The 17,049-nt window shown below is 42.4% G+C and overlaps 2 protein-coding genes across 2 annotated transcripts in view; one reads left to right on the forward strand and one right to left on the reverse strand.

The window, feature by feature from the left end:
- Positions 1 to 2,174, forward strand: part of b4galt1l (DP-Gal:betaGlcNAc beta 1,4- galactosyltransferase, polypeptide 1, like) — a 19,664-nt gene extending 17,490 nt beyond the window's left edge. Inside the window, exons 4-6 of the mRNA XM_047353111.1 lie at positions 1 to 52; positions 412 to 516; positions 783 to 2,174. The exon at positions 1 to 52 is cut by the window's left edge and continues 71 nt beyond it. Of these exons, the coding sequence (XP_047209067.1) occupies positions 1 to 52; positions 412 to 516; positions 783 to 912 (287 nt within the window). The 3' untranslated portion in view covers positions 913 to 2,174. The remainder of the gene's footprint in view (positions 53 to 411; positions 517 to 782) is intronic.
- Positions 2,175 to 10,471: 8,297 nt separating this feature from the next.
- Positions 10,472 to 15,589, reverse strand: exosc3 (exosome component 3). The gene is made up of 5 exons (XM_047353071.1): positions 15,509 to 15,589; positions 14,253 to 14,621; positions 12,458 to 12,607; positions 11,547 to 11,698; positions 10,472 to 11,131 (listed from the first exon to the last, which is right to left on the reverse strand). The coding sequence occupies exons 1-5, from the start codon at positions 15,587 to 15,589 to the stop codon at positions 10,924 to 10,926; spliced, it is 960 nt and encodes a 319-aa protein (XP_047209027.1). The 3' UTR covers positions 10,472 to 10,923.
- Positions 15,590 to 17,049: the final 1,460 nt, after the last annotated feature.

Here is a 17,049-nt window from a genome sequence, read left to right on the forward strand (position 1 = left end):
TCCCCAACAACTACTGGGGCTGGGGTGGAGAGGACGACGACATCTTCAACAGGTAGAGGAGACTCAGCAGTAAACTGATAAAAACACTTTAAATCACTACAAATATAGAGGATTCTGATCCAGCTCAGCGGTTCTGATCAGATCAGATTGGTGATTGACAGGTATCTGTGTAAGTCTTCCTTTCACCTTCCTGAAGGTCTCCCCCTTAGAGGGAAAAATGTGGTTTTTCACTGAAACTGCAGCATCAACCAAAGGGTCACATGGCCATGAGGGTCAGGGTTTTACAGAAGTGGACCAGTCGTTACCAGGACCAGAACTGAACCCAGTTCAGAACCGCAGAACAGAGATGAATAACCTGTAGTTTAGTCACTTCCTGAGGAACTGATCCTCCGCCTCCTGCTGTGCTTCCAGGCTGGCTTCCAAAGGGATGAGCATCTCCAGACCCAGCGGAGAGGTTGGAAAGTGCCGCATGATCCGACACAACCGGGACAAGCAGAACGAGCCCAACCCTCAAAGGTACAGACATGTTCAGGTTCTGTTTTTCCGCAGCAGATTCCTCTTCCTGTTTAAGGTTACAATTCAGGACAATCAGAATCAGTACATCAGTGTTTAGACCAATGCAGGTATTTCTCTCTGGTTTATTGGGGTCATAGAACCGGGTCAGAGAACAATTCTGCCCTTAACAGGAGCGGTTAGAAAAACTTTATGGTCTGTAGCTCTCTGGCTGGTCAATAAATCTTTCTGTGGTTCTGTTCTCATGATTCTGCTTCTTCTGGTCCCAGGTTTGATCGAATCGCCCACACTCGAGAGACGATGCACAAGGATGGGATCAGCTCCCTGACCTACACAGTGGTGCAGGTAGAGAAACTGGACCTGTTCACCAAGATCACCGTGGACGTGGGGAAACCCTGAGTGGGCCTGCTCGGCCCATTCGAGACGGACCGGAGCTGGACCGATGCAGTAAAGACCGTGCACTATCTCTGACACTTGAAGCTTTAAATTGTGGCTCTGGTTCTGTTGGACTGGGCCTGCTGGACTCATTTGTTGCACAAACAGACTGAATGTTATGTTTTTCTTCGAAGCCTTGAGGACTCCTCTCTGATTGGTCGGCTGGAGCCAATCAAATGCTGCTGCTGCACATCTTAAAGAGGCTTATATTTTGAAAATGAGATCCTTCCGGGTCACATGGGGGATGGGTGGGTGTTGTCTGGTTCTGGTTGATTTTGCAGGTACCAGTAACTTCTTCGTTTTTGATCCAATCAGATGATCCAGCTTCCTTCTGATTGGATCAATCTGAATATTCGGGGAGAGGGTTTCTCTGTGAGGCGGGGCTAGAAGTCGACAATTTGATTGGTCAGCTTCTTTGACTAATGTTCTAACAGAACTTTAAAAGTTTCTAAAAGTCAGAGAAAGTTCTGTTGAACAGAGCATCCGCTGACAGACAGGCTAAAGGTTCTAGTTCAGAATCAAAGAAACTGTTCAGCTTAGCCGAACCAGATCAACACTCAGAACATTGTTCCAAAGAACTGAGTTCTGGAGGTTGCCTCTGCTCTCCACACTTGAATCAAACAGAACTAGATCTTGTTTGGACCAAGTTGGACCAAACATTTTGAGTTAACCTCTTTTATTTCTGTGATCCAACCAAAAAGACATGATGTCATCCAGTCTACGCCTCTCAAACTGGGTCAGAAAATGATTCAAGAACAGGTTTATTATTTGAGAATAATTGGAATCAGATCAGGTTCAGAACCAGGTCCAAACTACAGGCTGTCTCTGCAGGCTGATGTGTGATTGATAAATAGTTGTGATCTGAACCAGGACCTGGTCCATTGATCAATGAACAGTGTGTGTGTTGATTGAACCGATTATCAGATATGTTGAACATAAATGATTGTATATTGATTTTGATTCAGGATCCTTCCAGCAGCTGTTGGTACCAAAGACCTTGTTGTCCTGTGAACCGGGTCAGCTGACAGCTGGACTGGACCAGCATGTCTCATTATTGGCGACTCATTATGGATCAGTGTGAATGTGTGTTTCACTGCTTCTTCTTCTGCAGACCAAACTGTGTGGAACAATCACCTGTAATGTGCCTTAAACTGACAGCTGTCATTTTAACTGGTTGAACTGGTCCAGGAACCAGTACGCTGATAAATACAAAAACAGAAATCTGAGTGTTCGTGTTGTTCTTAACAGCAGCGTCCTGAGTGGGAGTGGAAGGTGTGGGCTGCATAACTTTAGTTCAAGAATAAAACTTATGCCCCCCCAGCAGGGGGCGACGATCACAAAAAACTGAGCCACGTCCCGGTTCAGTTCCAGCAGAAAACCTTCATGGATGATCTGCTCTCATGTTTGTGTCCCTTTCGTATCTGTGATCTGAGGGTTCAACAAAGTTCTGTGAAGTTCTGGGCTGGTACTTCCCGTCCGTCTGACGTTGATCCAGTCAGATATGGCTGGTTGAGGCACCAGCTCTTATAACATGCGTCTCTTTGGTATTGTAACTGATTTCACTGTTTGTCCAATCAGAGCTGCTTATTGATCCACAGCTGGAACCATTTAAACTACCTGCTGCTTCAGTCTGGACTGGTTCTGAGAGACTGGATGTACCAGAGTCAGAACGACGTTAAAGGTAAAACTGCAACCTGGTTAGTTTAAACCAGTGGTATCCTGGTGTGGTCCTGAGGTCCATTACTCAGCAGGTTTTAGACGTTTCCCTGCTTCAGCTCAGAAAACTTAAATAAACGGATCATTAGTGGGCCCCTGTAGAACTTCAGCTATTTCAGCAGGGACAGGTAAAACAAGGCACTGGTTCCACCCTGATTATACTGGTGTTTGGCCTGTTAGCTGGTTTAAATTGGCGCCGCCTCTGTCCATCGCTGTGACTGAGAGGGTTCTAGCTGTGGTTCTGGTACCTAATGTTTTGATCCAGTCAGGTAACCGTTAGTAAAACTAGTTCAGGGTGAGGAGCTTTTCCTCATTCTGTAACTGTTTCAGACTAACAACGAAAATGTTTATATTCAGGCCAGAGAGAGACTGTGTTTATTGGACCCGGACATCAGAACTAACTGGGCCGCTATCTCCACCTCAAGCTTTCTGGGATTTTAAATGGCCTGCTCTTGTATAGCTCTTCATCAAGTCCCCAGAGACCCAAAGCACTTCCCACTACAACCAGTCATCCACCTATTCACACACTGACAGTGGTGAGCTGCAACGTAGCCACAGCTGCCCTGGGCCAGACTGACCGGCGCCACCGGGCCCTCTGACCACCATCAGCAGGCAAGGAGCGTGAAGTGTCTTGCCCAAGGACATAACAACTGAGATGGATAGAGAAGGGGTTTAAACCAGCAACCCAACAGTTACAAGACAAACTCCTACCACAGTTTCCCTGGTGTCCAGTTTGTTCCCTTAACCAGTCCGTATTTCTAAACATGTGACTGGGAGATTTACTGTAAATAAAAATACATCTCCATCAAGGGAAAACTGGGAATGATATAGTAGTAGTTTATTTTCTTGTGCCATAGATCATGAGTTGCCCAGCCCTCGTGGACTTAGAAGATGCAGAACATCAACATCCTTCATCAAACATAAAGGTTCGTCTTTCAAAGATACTGAGCGAACTGAAACACGTGATACACTGTAGTTTATCTTAGTCACACTTACAAACAAATCTGCACAAATATCAAAGACTTTATCAAAAAGTTCATTCCTTGAAATCGTATACAGGCGGCAGTAAAACATTTCATTTCATTTTCAATCATTCGTGTCACACTACGGACATTTTCTCCAATATTGATAAATCTAAATGTTCAGATCGTGATTGGTGATTGGTGCCTCTGCAACAAAAACTGTCAAAAGAAAAAAATATTCAACCCCAAATACCTAAAATGGCGGCCGGACATGTCTAGAAACGGGTCAGAAATGTCTGCTGCAACATAAAGGCTAACAGTTAGCTTCTATGGTCAAACTACACAACCAACCACCGCCTCACTTGGCCATAGCGACCAAAACAGACATCCTTCACAGTGCAAAGGTGAAAGGTTAAATAAACTCCCCCTGATAAATGTTTACTCAGCTCTTATGGCTTTACAATGACACAGTGTCAGTATTTATTAAAAATGACTTTATTTCCTTCCTAATGATGTCATTTGTTACATCACAGCACAATGGCTCCATGTTAGAAAACCCCAAAATGGCTGAAATAGGACCGTTTTACTTGTGGAAAAGTGACAAACACACTATTATTTATTTCAAGGCACCTGCCAGTGTTACATAATTACCAACATTTCCATCGAAAAGAAAGTAAAGATGGAACATAATAGATTTTCCTATAAGTCCCTTTAAAATCTGACTATTAACACATATTTCTCTTAGTTCAAATCAAAAGTTTAAAAAGAAATAAAAGACAGCTTTAAAAAGTCAACTGAGAAAATTAATATTCAACCAAGATTCTAATGAACACACAAATATTCTGTCTGAACTACGTTTTTATGTTAAAAATCAAAAAATATTTATCTTAGATTCACCTTTTGAAATGACCACAAATGAATTTAACAAGAAGCAACATTAACCCACTGCTGTGTTTTTCAGAGCTTCACAGACACAATGTTCCTGTCTGCCTTTAAATGGCCCGTTCACACAGTTTGGGTGGTACCATCCTGGGCAAACATCACATCCAGTCTCTATTGGACATGTAAAACCAATGAAACTTATCTTATGGGAATTTACACTTTTAGATAGTTTTATCTTTCATCATACTTTTTTAGATGTGATGAAACATAAAACTTTAAAAAAGCAAATGATTAAAATAAAACTCTTGTATATTTATTAATGTTTGTGGATGATCTGATTTAGATTTAATAAAACATGTCCATTTTCAGGACATATAGTGTGAGGACTGTACAGATGTATAATATTTCTGTAATATTTTCCAGGAGGCGCAGCAGTCTGCTGTCTCAGAGATCTCCTGAGGAACAACAAACTGTTCAAGCAAAACTCAACCAATGAGCTGAATGTGATAACAGATTGATTAAAGGGCAGCTTTATGATTTTTTATTTCAACTTCTTATTAGTCCACTTTTAATTAGTTTTCTTGACTTAGTTAAATGGCACTGCAAGTAAAAAGTCCTTTTCTGTTACACACAGTTGAGGCTCTACACTCTTTAGGGATTATATCAAACCTTCATAACTGAATGTTTAATTTTTCTTTATATATTGTTCAGAATTAAAAGTCTATTCCAGGCAGTCACTGTAATGAATGCTACTTCTCCCCTTACTGTGCCCAGTAATCTGCCAGCCAGCTTTGCACTGCCTCAAAAGGTCTTCCTCATCTTAGCATCAATACAGCAGATCAGGGTTTCGTACAAAACAAATCAGGAACACAGACCTTAATGCATAAATGTAGGGGTGCAACTACCTATGTTCTCAGGGGTATGCAGACACATTACAGGGGTCCCCAACCCCCACATTTTATTTTTTTGTGTATAAATCTTGGCTGCACGGTAGTGCAGTTGGTAGCACTGTTGCTTTGCAGCAAGAAGGTCCTAGGTTCGATTCCCAGCCGGGGGTCTTTCTGCATGGAGTTTGCATGTTCTCCCCGTGCATGCGTGGGTTCTCACCGGGTACTCTGGCTTCCTCCCACAGTCCAAAGACATGCCTGGTCAATCTAAATTGCCCTTAGGTGTATGAATGAGTGGTTGTTTCTGTGTTGCCCTGCAATGGACTGGCAACCTGTCCAGGGTGGACCTCGCCTCTTAACCGTAGACTGCTGGAGATAGGCACCAGCTCCCTGCGACCCACTATGGAAGAAGAGGTAGAAAATGACTGACTGTATAAATCTTACTTATTCATGAATATACAAGAGTACTATTAAAGACTTTTTTATGCTGTAATTACATCAGGTGATCATGTCAATCAAAGAAAAGTAATAACATGTAACAGCAGCGCTCCATATATTCTCTGTAATGGAAATATGAAACCATGTCATCTGCAGCAGATTGTACTCTGTGTAAGAACGTTAAAACGAAACATGTCTTCAACCATTTGTCAAGAATTGCATCAAATGAAATAGACTGTTAACGCTGTTTTCACTAGAGATCATTGCTAACTGGGTCCAGCATCACTGCTCATACTGGGACAAATGTTTTCATGCGGGGTTATAGGGGGAACATGAAGGAGCTGAGGGCCACATTTTCATATCATTTACACATGCGCAAACAGCTGTTAGATACAGAAAATGCTGACAAAAATACATTTCCCACCATGGCTTTGGCAGCCCCTGTATCGCAGCGCCCCATTAATGCATGCCCACTTTTTGCGGCACTGCATAGATGGCATATGAAGTGGCATCTTGTTGACTCGGGTGACGGACTGTGACTCATGCCTATCTCAATGCATTTATCCCCTTGAGTCTCAGGAATGATCTAAAATAAATATTTAGAAGGAAGACGTCCACACATTTTCACCAGCAGCATCAGGTATGCATTAATAACTTATTAAAAGCCGTTTCAGTTACAAAAACTGTGAATATTTTTGACATCTTACCTCACTTTCAGTTTCTTTTTGCGGAGCAGTGTCAAAAATGTCACCTAAGAATAATTTGGACGGCCCAGTTTTGGAGACGAGAACATAGCTTGTTTCCCTTCCATGGATCTTTCACATCTGTAATGTTAACATGTTATTTTATTCAGGAAAGCTTCCTAAATCTGCTTTAAATCTAACTATTTAAAATGGATCAACAATATCTCAAGACCTTCTTGTTTATTTCAGATTTAGTCTTTTTGGTTGACCCCGTTGCTGGGGTGAGGCTGTCTTCTAATCTGATTGGTTGTTAAAAGAAACCATAATCCAATGTGCTCCCAGTAATCAATGTAGAGAAATTAACCGATGATAGAATTTAATCTGGATTCAGAAATCTTTCAATCATGATGATGAAACTTAGCAAAATTAAATTAATTGTCACACGGCATCATGTTTTTTACATGCTCATTATTCTGATTTGCTTTTTATTATGTTTACTCTCCATGCTGGTCGTTTTCTTACTGCATCTATTTCATATGAATATTAAAATTCTGAGGAAAAAAGGTGGAGAAAAGCGAAGTGAACAGAGGAGCAGAGCCTGCTGGTGGAGGAGAAGAGAGGAGTGTTAAAGGTAGATTTGGTTCTGGGATCACGGTGGGAACCAACAGACATTCCCAGTAGATCAATGTGTTGTTCCCTCTGCTTTCAGCACCAGCCTGGAATGTGAGCAGCTCTGGTTCCTGCTGCATTCAGAAGCTAGAGAGGAGATAGCAGCACCAGAGAAATTCTCCACAGATGTTGGAGATGATCATTTAGGCTGCTGACATCATCATGAACAATACAGCAGATACTGATTCACCTCATTTACATCTTCCTGCTCTGGGTATAGAGCTCAGATTATTGGACTGTTGGATACAGTACGGGGCAACCGTGGCGATGGTGGCAGGGTTCGTCTTGTAACCAGTAGGTTGCTGGTTTTTCTCAGTCATTGTGTCCTTGGGCAAGACGATTCACCCACCTTGCCTGCTAACGGTGGTCAGAGGGCTCGGTGGTGCCTCCTTGTTGTCTCTTATCTTGACTTTAAGTTGCTTCTGTATACTCCTCAATAATTCTCTGTCTCCCTCTCTGAAGGCTATTTTTCTCTTGTTAAGCAGGTCCTTCAGGTCACTGGTGATCCAAGGTTTGTTAATGGGGAAGCATCTCACGGTTCTGGTGGGGATGATGTTATCCACACAGTTTATATAATCGGTTACACACTCAGTCATGGCACTGATGTCCTCTCCATGTGGCTGGCACAGTGCGTCCCAGTCTATAGCCTCAAAGCAACCTTGCAAGTTCACCTTCCTGTGACCATCTTCTCACAGTTCTTTTTATTACGGGTAGCAGAGAGTGAAGCATGGTTAAAATCACCAGATATTACCACAAATGCTTTCGGGTGTTGTATCTGTAGCTTAGCAACAACTGAGCTGATGGCATCACATGCAGTGTCAGCAGCAGCTAAAGGTGGAACGTAAATTGTTGCCAAAACTACACTGGTGAACTCTGGGTAAATAATATGGACGAAAACTTACTGCTAACAGTTCAATATCTGGACTGCAGAGACAACACTTCAGTTACATGTCCTGGATTACACCATCCAGTTTACTAGTCTACCTCCTTTGCATTTGCTGCTACTCTTTAAATCTCTGTCTGCTGGTATGGTTAGAAAGCCTGGCAGAGACGATGGAGTCAGTGATATGATCCTGCAGGCAAGTCTTAAGTGAAACACATACAGGTCCTTCTCAAAATATTAGCATATTGTGATAAAGTTCATTATTTTCCATAATGTCATGATGAAAATTTAACATTCATATATTTTAGATTCATTGCACACTAACTGAAATATTTCAGGTCTTTTATTGTCTTAATACGGATGATTTTGGCATACAGCTCATGAAAACCCAAAATTCCTATCTCACAAAATGAGCATATCATTAAAAGGGTCTCTAAACGAGCTATGAACCTAATCATCTGAATCAACGAGTTAACTCTAAACACCTGCAAAAGATTCCTGAGACCTTTAAAACTCCCAGCCTGGTTCATCACTCAAAACCCCAATCATGGGTAAGACTGCCGACCTGACTGCTGTCCAGAAGGCCACTATTGACACCCTCAAGCAAGAGGGTAAGACACAGAAAGACATTTCTGAACCAATAGGCTGTTCCCAGAGTGCTGTATCAAGGCACCTCAGTGGGAAGTCTGTGGGAAGGAAAAAGTGTGGCAGAAAACGCTGCACAACGAGAAGAGGTGACCGGACCCTGAGGAAGATTGTGGAGAAGGGCCGATTCCAGACCTTGGGGGACCTGCGGAAGCAGTGGACTGAGTCTGGAGTAGAAACATCCAGAGCCACCGTGCACAGGCGTGTGCAGGAAATGGGCTACAGGTGCCACATTCCCCAGGTCAAGCCACTTTTGAACCAGAAACAGCAGCAGAAGCGCCTGACCTGGGCTACAGAGAAGCAGCACTGGACTGTTGCTCAGTGGTCCAAAGTACTTTTTTCGGATGAAAGCAAATTCTGCATGTCATTCGGAAATCAAGGTGCCAGAGTCTGGAGGAAGACTGGGGAGAAGGAAATGCCAAAATGCCAGAAGTCCAGTGTCAAGTACCCACAGTCAGTGATGGTCTGGGGTGCCGTGTCAGCTGCTGGTGTTGGTCCACTGTGTTTTATCAAGGGCAGGGTCAATGCAGCTAGCTATCAGGAGATTTTGGAGCACTTCATGCTTCCATCTGCTGAAAAGCTTTATGGAGATGAAGATTTCATTTTTCAGCACGACCTGGCACCTGCTCACAGTGCCAAAACCACTGGTAAATGGTTTACTGACCATGGTATCACTGTGCTCAATTGGCCTGCCAACTCTCCTGACCTGAACCCCATAGAGAATCTGTGGGATATTGTGAAGAGAACGTTGAGAGACTCAAGACCCAACACTCTGGATGAGCTAAAGGCCGCTATCGAAGCATCCTGGGCCTCCATAAGACCTCAGCAGTGCCACAGGCTGATTGCCTCCATGCCACGCCGCATTGAAGCAATCATTTCTGCCAAAGGATTCCTGACCAAGTATTGAGTGCATAACTGTACATGATTATTTGAAGGTTGACGTTTTTTGTATTAAAAACACTTTTCTTTTATTGGTCGGATGAAATATGCTAATTTTGTGAGATATGAATTTAGGGTTTTCATGAGCTGTATGCCAAAATCATCCGTATTAAGACAATAAAAGACCTGAAATATTTCAGTTAGTGTGCAATGAATCTAAAATATATGAATGTTACATTTTCATCATGACATTATGGAAAATAATGAATTTTATCACAATATGCTAATATTTTGAGAAGGACCTGAAATACTGCATTCCCGATACTATGCCTGTGTCCTTTGTAGGGCTTGGGGTTCATCCATCTTGTTTCCCTATGATCTCACATCGCCCATCATTATCGATGGTTTGAACTTCCTCCTTCTCACTCTCCTCTTTGCTCCTGCTATGCATCCACAGCACCTCCTTTTCAACTTATCTAGGTTCCGGTGTTGTAGTTGAAGTACTATTTTAGCTTTTGAGATATTAATCAGCTCCTCCCGGTTGTAAAAAAAACAACAAAAAAACCAACCCAGTTGCCATGGTGATGCATCATAAATGTCCAAAAGTAAAAAAGTATCAGCAAAAATCATCCAAAAAAATTTATTTTATCCACCTGGAGAGGAATTTGAGTTCTTGAAAATAATCAATCAGAATAAAAAGTAACATAGCAACTCCAACCTGAGTCAGAGATATGATCCTGCAGCCATATCTTTGAGTACCTTGACAATCTTCCAGGGACATACGTCGTACTGTCCTCAGTAAAATCACAATACCGCTCATGTTCACTTCACCATCACGCTACCCATGTTCTTACATGTTTAACAGAAACTGGTGCTGAATACAGACTGAGAAACTTTATTTTTTGAGTTACAGATATATTTTTACAGTGAAAAGGAACATAGTCATGTAACCAGAACCTGAAGGACCATCATGAGTGAGACCAGCTCAGATCCTGGTTGGGTTGGGTTTCTATCAGAACTTTAGTTGCAGATGTTTTTCTCTGTCGTCATAAAGACAAGTCAAATGCTCCTACTGTGAGATTCTGACCGGAACATGATATGGGTCAGTACACCGGTCAGTCCTTTTTTCTGAGCTGCACAAGTATCATGTGGTTATTGATCAATTAACCAATCACAAAAAAGTTCAGACATCAACAGAATCAATAACTAAATCTAGCAGGGCTGTGATTGGGTGAATGTATGCCCTTTAAGCCAGACAGAACCCTGCACTGACACCAATCAGATTGAATAAACAATCAGCAGAAGAATAATCTGCAAGGTATCTCTTAGTCCTATAGCGCCCCCAGCTGGATCCGCCTGAACAGCTGCTGCCTCTGCGGTGCTGTCATGGTGTCGCAGCTCTGCAGCAGGTTGGCCAATATCAGCGTCTGCTGGACGCTCGCCGCTCGGACCCAAATACGGCCGTTCATCCCAACCACCAGCTCACAGGGGAACAGCTGCTCCAGGTCGGCCCGCAGGTCACTGTGGGGGGTCAGGAGCCTGCAGAGACAACAGAAGGATTCAACAGAACCAGAACACACAGTTTCTAAAGATTATTGTTAGATCCATCAGAACTGCTGGATTCTATCAGAATCCCCAGATGCATATGCAGATGGTTTAATCGGAATTTACAGAGATTCCTCAGAACCATGCACACCAAAAACCTCTCAATCAGAACCATGCACACCAAAAACCTGTCAATCAGAACCATGCACACCAGAATCCGGCCAATCAGAACCATGCACACCAGAAACTGGTGAATCAGAACCATGCACATAAGTGAAGGATAAAACAGCTGCATGTTTCAGCTTGTTGATCCTTGTGGGATTTACAGAACCTTGCTTGGTTCTATTAATCAGATTTCTATGAATTTTTGAAGTCATGCAGACTGCAGTTGATTTGTGAGGTGAGTTACCTTCTGACAAGACCCAGAGACACTTTGATGAGCAGACCTGCGGCTCCAAACACACCCATCCCATTGGCCCGGCCCGATCCATCAATGCACACCAGCTCTGGCTCCATGTCTTTATTGGCTACAACGAACTGAGCAAACACCAGATCACCCACCTGCAGAAGAGACACAGAGAAAGTGGAAATCAGTCAAATCTTAATCTGAGCCAGAACTGGTTCTGTGGAGTCATGGCAGGGTTCTTTGTCGGCTGTAGCGCATGCGCTGAGTCTGTTCCCGCTTCCTTTCAACCCATGCGACCGCTAACGGTAGGGCTTTCTAAACTCACGTCAGCTTCGAAGGGAGGGGTAGAAACGGCGTCATGTGACGGGCCTGCAGAAGAAAATCGTCTCCCCCCCGACACGCTAAAAACCATTATTGGCGAGAACGCTGTTCACATTACTGCAGCTCAGAACCTGCAGTAATGTGCCGGACCAAAACCTCACGCCACAAGAACAGTTTTTTCCCATCTGCCACCAGCCTGGTTAACAAAGCCCAGAAACCACCCTGACACTCTCCCTTCCCTTTCCCCCCCCCCCCTTTATACTGACAGGACACCTGTAACCTGTAACTCTATGAGTTACATTAACGCTCAGCTTGGACTCCTGCTTTACTTGCACAATGATCACCTGCACTGTTGTATTGCTCTTGCATCTTATACTGCTCTATATTTACTCTCACTCACTTAAAACTGTGCACATATATTTATATTATATTGTAGATATGTTTGTACTGTTTAATTTGTATTGTATTGCACCGACTACGCCAAAACAAATTCCTTGTATGTCCAAAAACGTACTTGGCAATAAAGCTTTTCTGATTCTGAACCATAATGGATCCTCTAACTGCAGAGACTCTGCAGCACCTAAATGTCTCACCTGGACATTGGGTCGGTTCCTCTTGGTGGCGCCTTCAAATGCCAGGTAGGACAGAGATGCCTGCTCACTTCCTCCATAGTCCACCTTGAAGATATCTCCAGATTTAGCCGTTACGATGCCGATCACCGTCTCTCCTTTGGCTGGGACATACTGAGAACAGAAGGAGGACAGAGAGATGCAGGTAAAGTCCATTTTTTCTGCTTCCATGGGATGTAGGAGGTTTGGTATCGGAGCTGCTGATCTAATCATTGATTAACTGACCATCATCAGTGTGAGCACCTGTGCACTATACAGGTGTGTCTTAACACAACGCCAAGATGGAAAGACATCAGCAATGACCTCAGAGCAGCATCTGTTGCTGCCCATCAACCTGGTAGAAGGTCATCTCCAAACACCTGAGGTCCATCTTTCTGCGGAGAGAAAGATTCTTCCCAGATGGAAAACACCAGAGACGGCTGCCAATCTTCCCAGGAGTGGACGTCCCAGCAGATTCAGGCCAATGCCAGAGTGTGAGGCTTAGAGAAAGCCAAGAGCTCCATCTCAGACTCTACAGGCCTTGGTTAGCAGGTCCAAGGTCATGACAGGACAGTTAGAAAAACACTGAACCAGTATGGATGCCTGGAAGGATTGAAGGAGAAGGCCTCTTCTTTCTAAAAACTAGATGGCTACAGGACTTAGGTTAGCAAAGCTGCATTTGGAGGAAGGACAAGACTTCTGGAACCATGTCCAGGGGAGACCAAAGTTAAGGCGTAGTACACTGCGACAGACAAGTTATATCAACATTCAAGCATAATGTTGGAGGGTTGATGCCATGGGCTTCATATGAGCATGTTGCTCATAAGATGCTTCCTCTGTATAACAAGCTATTCTAGAGCCAAATGTGTCGGGTCAGGTCTGTCCAACAACTGAAGCAACATCAAGTGGACTGTTTTACTCAAATTCTACAGTTTGGTTTCTTCTGAGCTTTGTTAGGAATAAACTTGCTTACTATTATTTATAGATTTCACACACAGACAAGAATGAGAAAGTATGAATGCTAATATTTTCACTGGGTTGATTGTGGTACAAACTGTAATAGGAGCCATTAGATTGCTCCAGCCACACATGGGTTCGACGACTGCTATTACACACAGTATCAGATAGACACCAGGATGGTGTCAGTCTACTGATAAACACTGAGGAGGTGCACATCCCTTGCATTGGAGTGCCAGATAGAACATTACTTATGACCTTCCTTCGGGCGACGGTCCGAGACAGGAGCCTCAGCGCCGATCTGTAATCATTCCTCTGACTAATTTAGATTAAATGTGGTAAAAGTTAGAAGCTGCCTGAGAGTCAGGGTTATACAGACTGGGATCAGGGACCGGAAGCACTCCCAGGAGGGTGTATCTCAGACAACTTATTAAATAATGACAGGGTGGAACCTGATGTTGGGTCACAAACTGGAATAATATGACAACCTAAGAACAGAACCAGAGAACTGAAGGAATGTGGACTTATGATAACTGAACTGGGCGATGAATGAATTCTTTCCAACAGTTCCTTAAGTTGATCCTCTGAATTTAAATAAAAACTATTTGGTCCGTTTCAGAGCTTTATAATCTGAGAACAGGCAGCTCATAGACCAGATTTGAACTCAGTCTCAACCAGAACTCGATTTGATTTTTATCTGATTTTTCATTAAATTAAGTTTATATTTTCAGAATTAACTATCAGAACAGTCTAGATCTGTGTTCCTAAGTCTGACGGATCCAGACAACAATTCGGTTGTAAGTTCGGAGCGGACTGGACTCACCCTCCTCTGCTGAGACTCGATCCAGAACTTGTTGGGCTCTTTGTGTCTCAGCACGCCGCTCCGGCTCACCAGCAGACGGTCTCCACTCCGCCGCAGCCCAGGCCCGGCCACTAGCCGTTCTGGCCTCCCGCTGTCCGTTAGAGGGAGGGTGTCTTGGGGGCCGCAGCAGAACTCATCTCCGGGAAGCAGAATCTGCCCAACCCGCTCCTTCAAAATCGAGAACATGCTCATGGAACACCGCGCTGCACTGCAGGAAGTGATAGAGAAACGCAATGGGCAGCCGCAGCGCCCTCTACCGCTCCGGAGGATCAGGTTTTGACACGTGCACTTGATATCCTCCACCTTCTCTTCTTCCTCCTCCTCGTCCTTCTACGGAAGAGCATTAGGGCCACTAAAAAAATAAAATAAAATTCTGACTTTTTTCTCAAAATTCTGACTTTTTTCTCAGAATTCTGACTTTTTTCGCAGAATTCTGACTTTAATCTCAGAATTCTGACTTTAATCTCAAAATTCTGACTTTAATCTCAGAATTATGACTTTTTTCGCAGAATTATGACTTTAATCTCAAAATTCTGACTTTTTTCTCAAAATTCTGACTTTTTTCTCAGAATTCTGACTTTTTTTCGCAGAATTCTGACTTTAATCTCAGAATTCTGACTTTTTTCGCAGAATTATGACTTTAATCTCAAAATTCTGACTTTTTTCTCAAAATTCTGACTTTTTTCTCAGAATTCTGACTTTTTTCGCAGAATTCTGACTTTAATCTCAGAATTCTGACTTTTTTTGCAGAATTATGACTTTAATCTCAATATTCTGACTTTTTTCTCAAAATTCTGACTTTTTTCTCAGAATTCTGACTTTTTTCGCAGAATTCTGACTTTAATCTCAGAATTCTGACTTTAATCTCAAAATTCTGACTTTAATCTCAGAATTATGACTTTTTTCGCAGAATTATGACTTTAATCTCAAAATTCTGACTTTTTTCTCAAAATTCTGACTTTTTTCTCAGAATTCTGACTTTTTTCGCAGAATTCTGACTTTAATCTCAGAATTCTGACTTTTTTCGCAGAATTATGACTTTAATCTCAAAATTCTGACTTTTTTCTCAAAATTCTGACTTTTTTCTCAGAATTCTGACTTTTTTCTCAGAATTCTGACTTTAATCTCAAAATTCTGACTTTAATCTCAGAATTCTGACTTTTTTCTCAGAATTCTGACTTTAATCTCAGAATTCTGAGTTTAATGCAGGTGAGCACCTGGAAGCATCTGGGTGCAACCAGCTTCATCGCCTGAGATGTGAGTCGTGCAGGGGAACGTCCAGCAATCTTGGGGAACATGTCAGATTTAAGTGACTTTTTACGTGGCCGAGGGCTTCCTGAAAATGCCATTTCATTATTGGAAGAGCAGAAGGTGAGTAAAACAACAGAGTTAGTTTAGTGTCCAAAACGGAACGAGCTGTTAGCATGTTTGTTAGCTTACATCGTTAGGAGGAATAAACGTGTTCCACAATGTTACATCACACGCATTGAATATAGGGTTATTAGCTGCTGATTTCTGGAATTATCCCAAAAGTGTTGGTTGTGTTTTATTTTATTGTTCTTTGTGTTGAATGTTTTCCAAGGAAATTAACCAGTAGTTGAATTATAGACGCTAACCACCTGCCAACATGAAAAATGTATTTGATGCGTTCAATTAAGTAACTTTTCATACAGCAGAGGAGAGAAACCTGAATGAAATTGAAGGTGAAATACATGTTTATATATATTAATCAGGAAAATGGATGGCTTGCATAAACAGCTGCCGATCCCCGATTGTTGTTCTGATTGTGGTTGACTAAAGATCCTCTCAAACCATTCGCTAGCACCAACTAATGTTGTGCAAATAACTATATATAGGCTATGTTAGTGGTACAATGTTGGAAAAATATACAAACTGTTAAAATGTCAGAATCACAAAATAATTTTCCTGCTCTGTGTTTTATGTGCCAGCTCAAGACTTAAATTACATTTTATACTCTGAGCTACCCTCATTGTTGTCAGTGCAGTTATCGCCAAGGTGCGGAAATGGTGGGCTACAGTTCACTAAATCAAACTTAATACACTCATTAATGTTTCTTATAAAACAGTAAAACCAAAATTGCTGGTTGGGGAGCACAGCCGCCTTGAACTTTGACCACAGGGTGATATGATGTTGTTCGCACAACCAATGGAAACGCAAAATTATGTGATGGATGGATGGATGGATGGATGATCCAATTGCTGTTCCAAATAATTATATACAATGTTTCATTGTGTGTTCTATGTGTAATACCCTTTATTAGACTGTATATTAATGAATCGGTGTTATTGTACCGACATGATAATCAATCCAATCCTTTCATTTTAAAATAAAGTAGAGGATGGTCCATTTACTGAAAGGCTATGCTTTAGCTCCTTCTTTCACCTTTGTATGTCTCCCTAAAACAGTATATAGCTTTTATGCTATTTAAAGTCAGTATTTTCCTATTGGCATGAGGGTGATCTTAACACTGATTTGCAGGGAAGACTTTGAAAAAAAGTAATTGTGTTTTCTGTCTGTTTTTGTGCAGATTGATTGGGATGTCATAGCGCTGATGGATGACGCAACTCCGGCAAATTACATCCCTTCCTATGGAGACCGAATTGCCCTCTTCAATTTCTGCAAAAGCAAACAACCACTCTCAAAAAGAAAACAGGGTCTTCTGCCAAGAGTTCCCCTCTCAGAGTGAGAGACACAGTTCCTGAAATGTCAGATTTGGATGACCTAGTCAGACTCTACT

Source organism: Girardinichthys multiradiatus, chromosome 23, assembly GCF_021462225.1.
Source record: "Girardinichthys multiradiatus isolate DD_20200921_A chromosome 23, DD_fGirMul_XY1, whole genome shotgun sequence".
Classification (NCBI taxonomy): Eukaryota; Metazoa; Chordata; class Actinopteri; order Cyprinodontiformes; family Goodeidae; genus Girardinichthys; species Girardinichthys multiradiatus.

Coding starts and splice junctions, on each gene's coding strand:
- exosc3 (XM_047353071.1), bottom strand. CDS start 15,589: ATGTTCCCCAAGATTGCTGGACGTTCCCCTGCACGACTCACATCTCAG. Junction 11,699..12,457: donor GGAACCGACCCAATGTCCAG/GTGAGACATTTA, acceptor TCTCTTCTGCAG/GTGGGTGATCTGGTGTTTGC. Junction 11,132..11,546: donor TCTCTGGGTCTTGTCAGAAG/GTAACTCACCTC, acceptor TTGTCTCTGCAG/GCTCCTGACCCCCCACAGTG.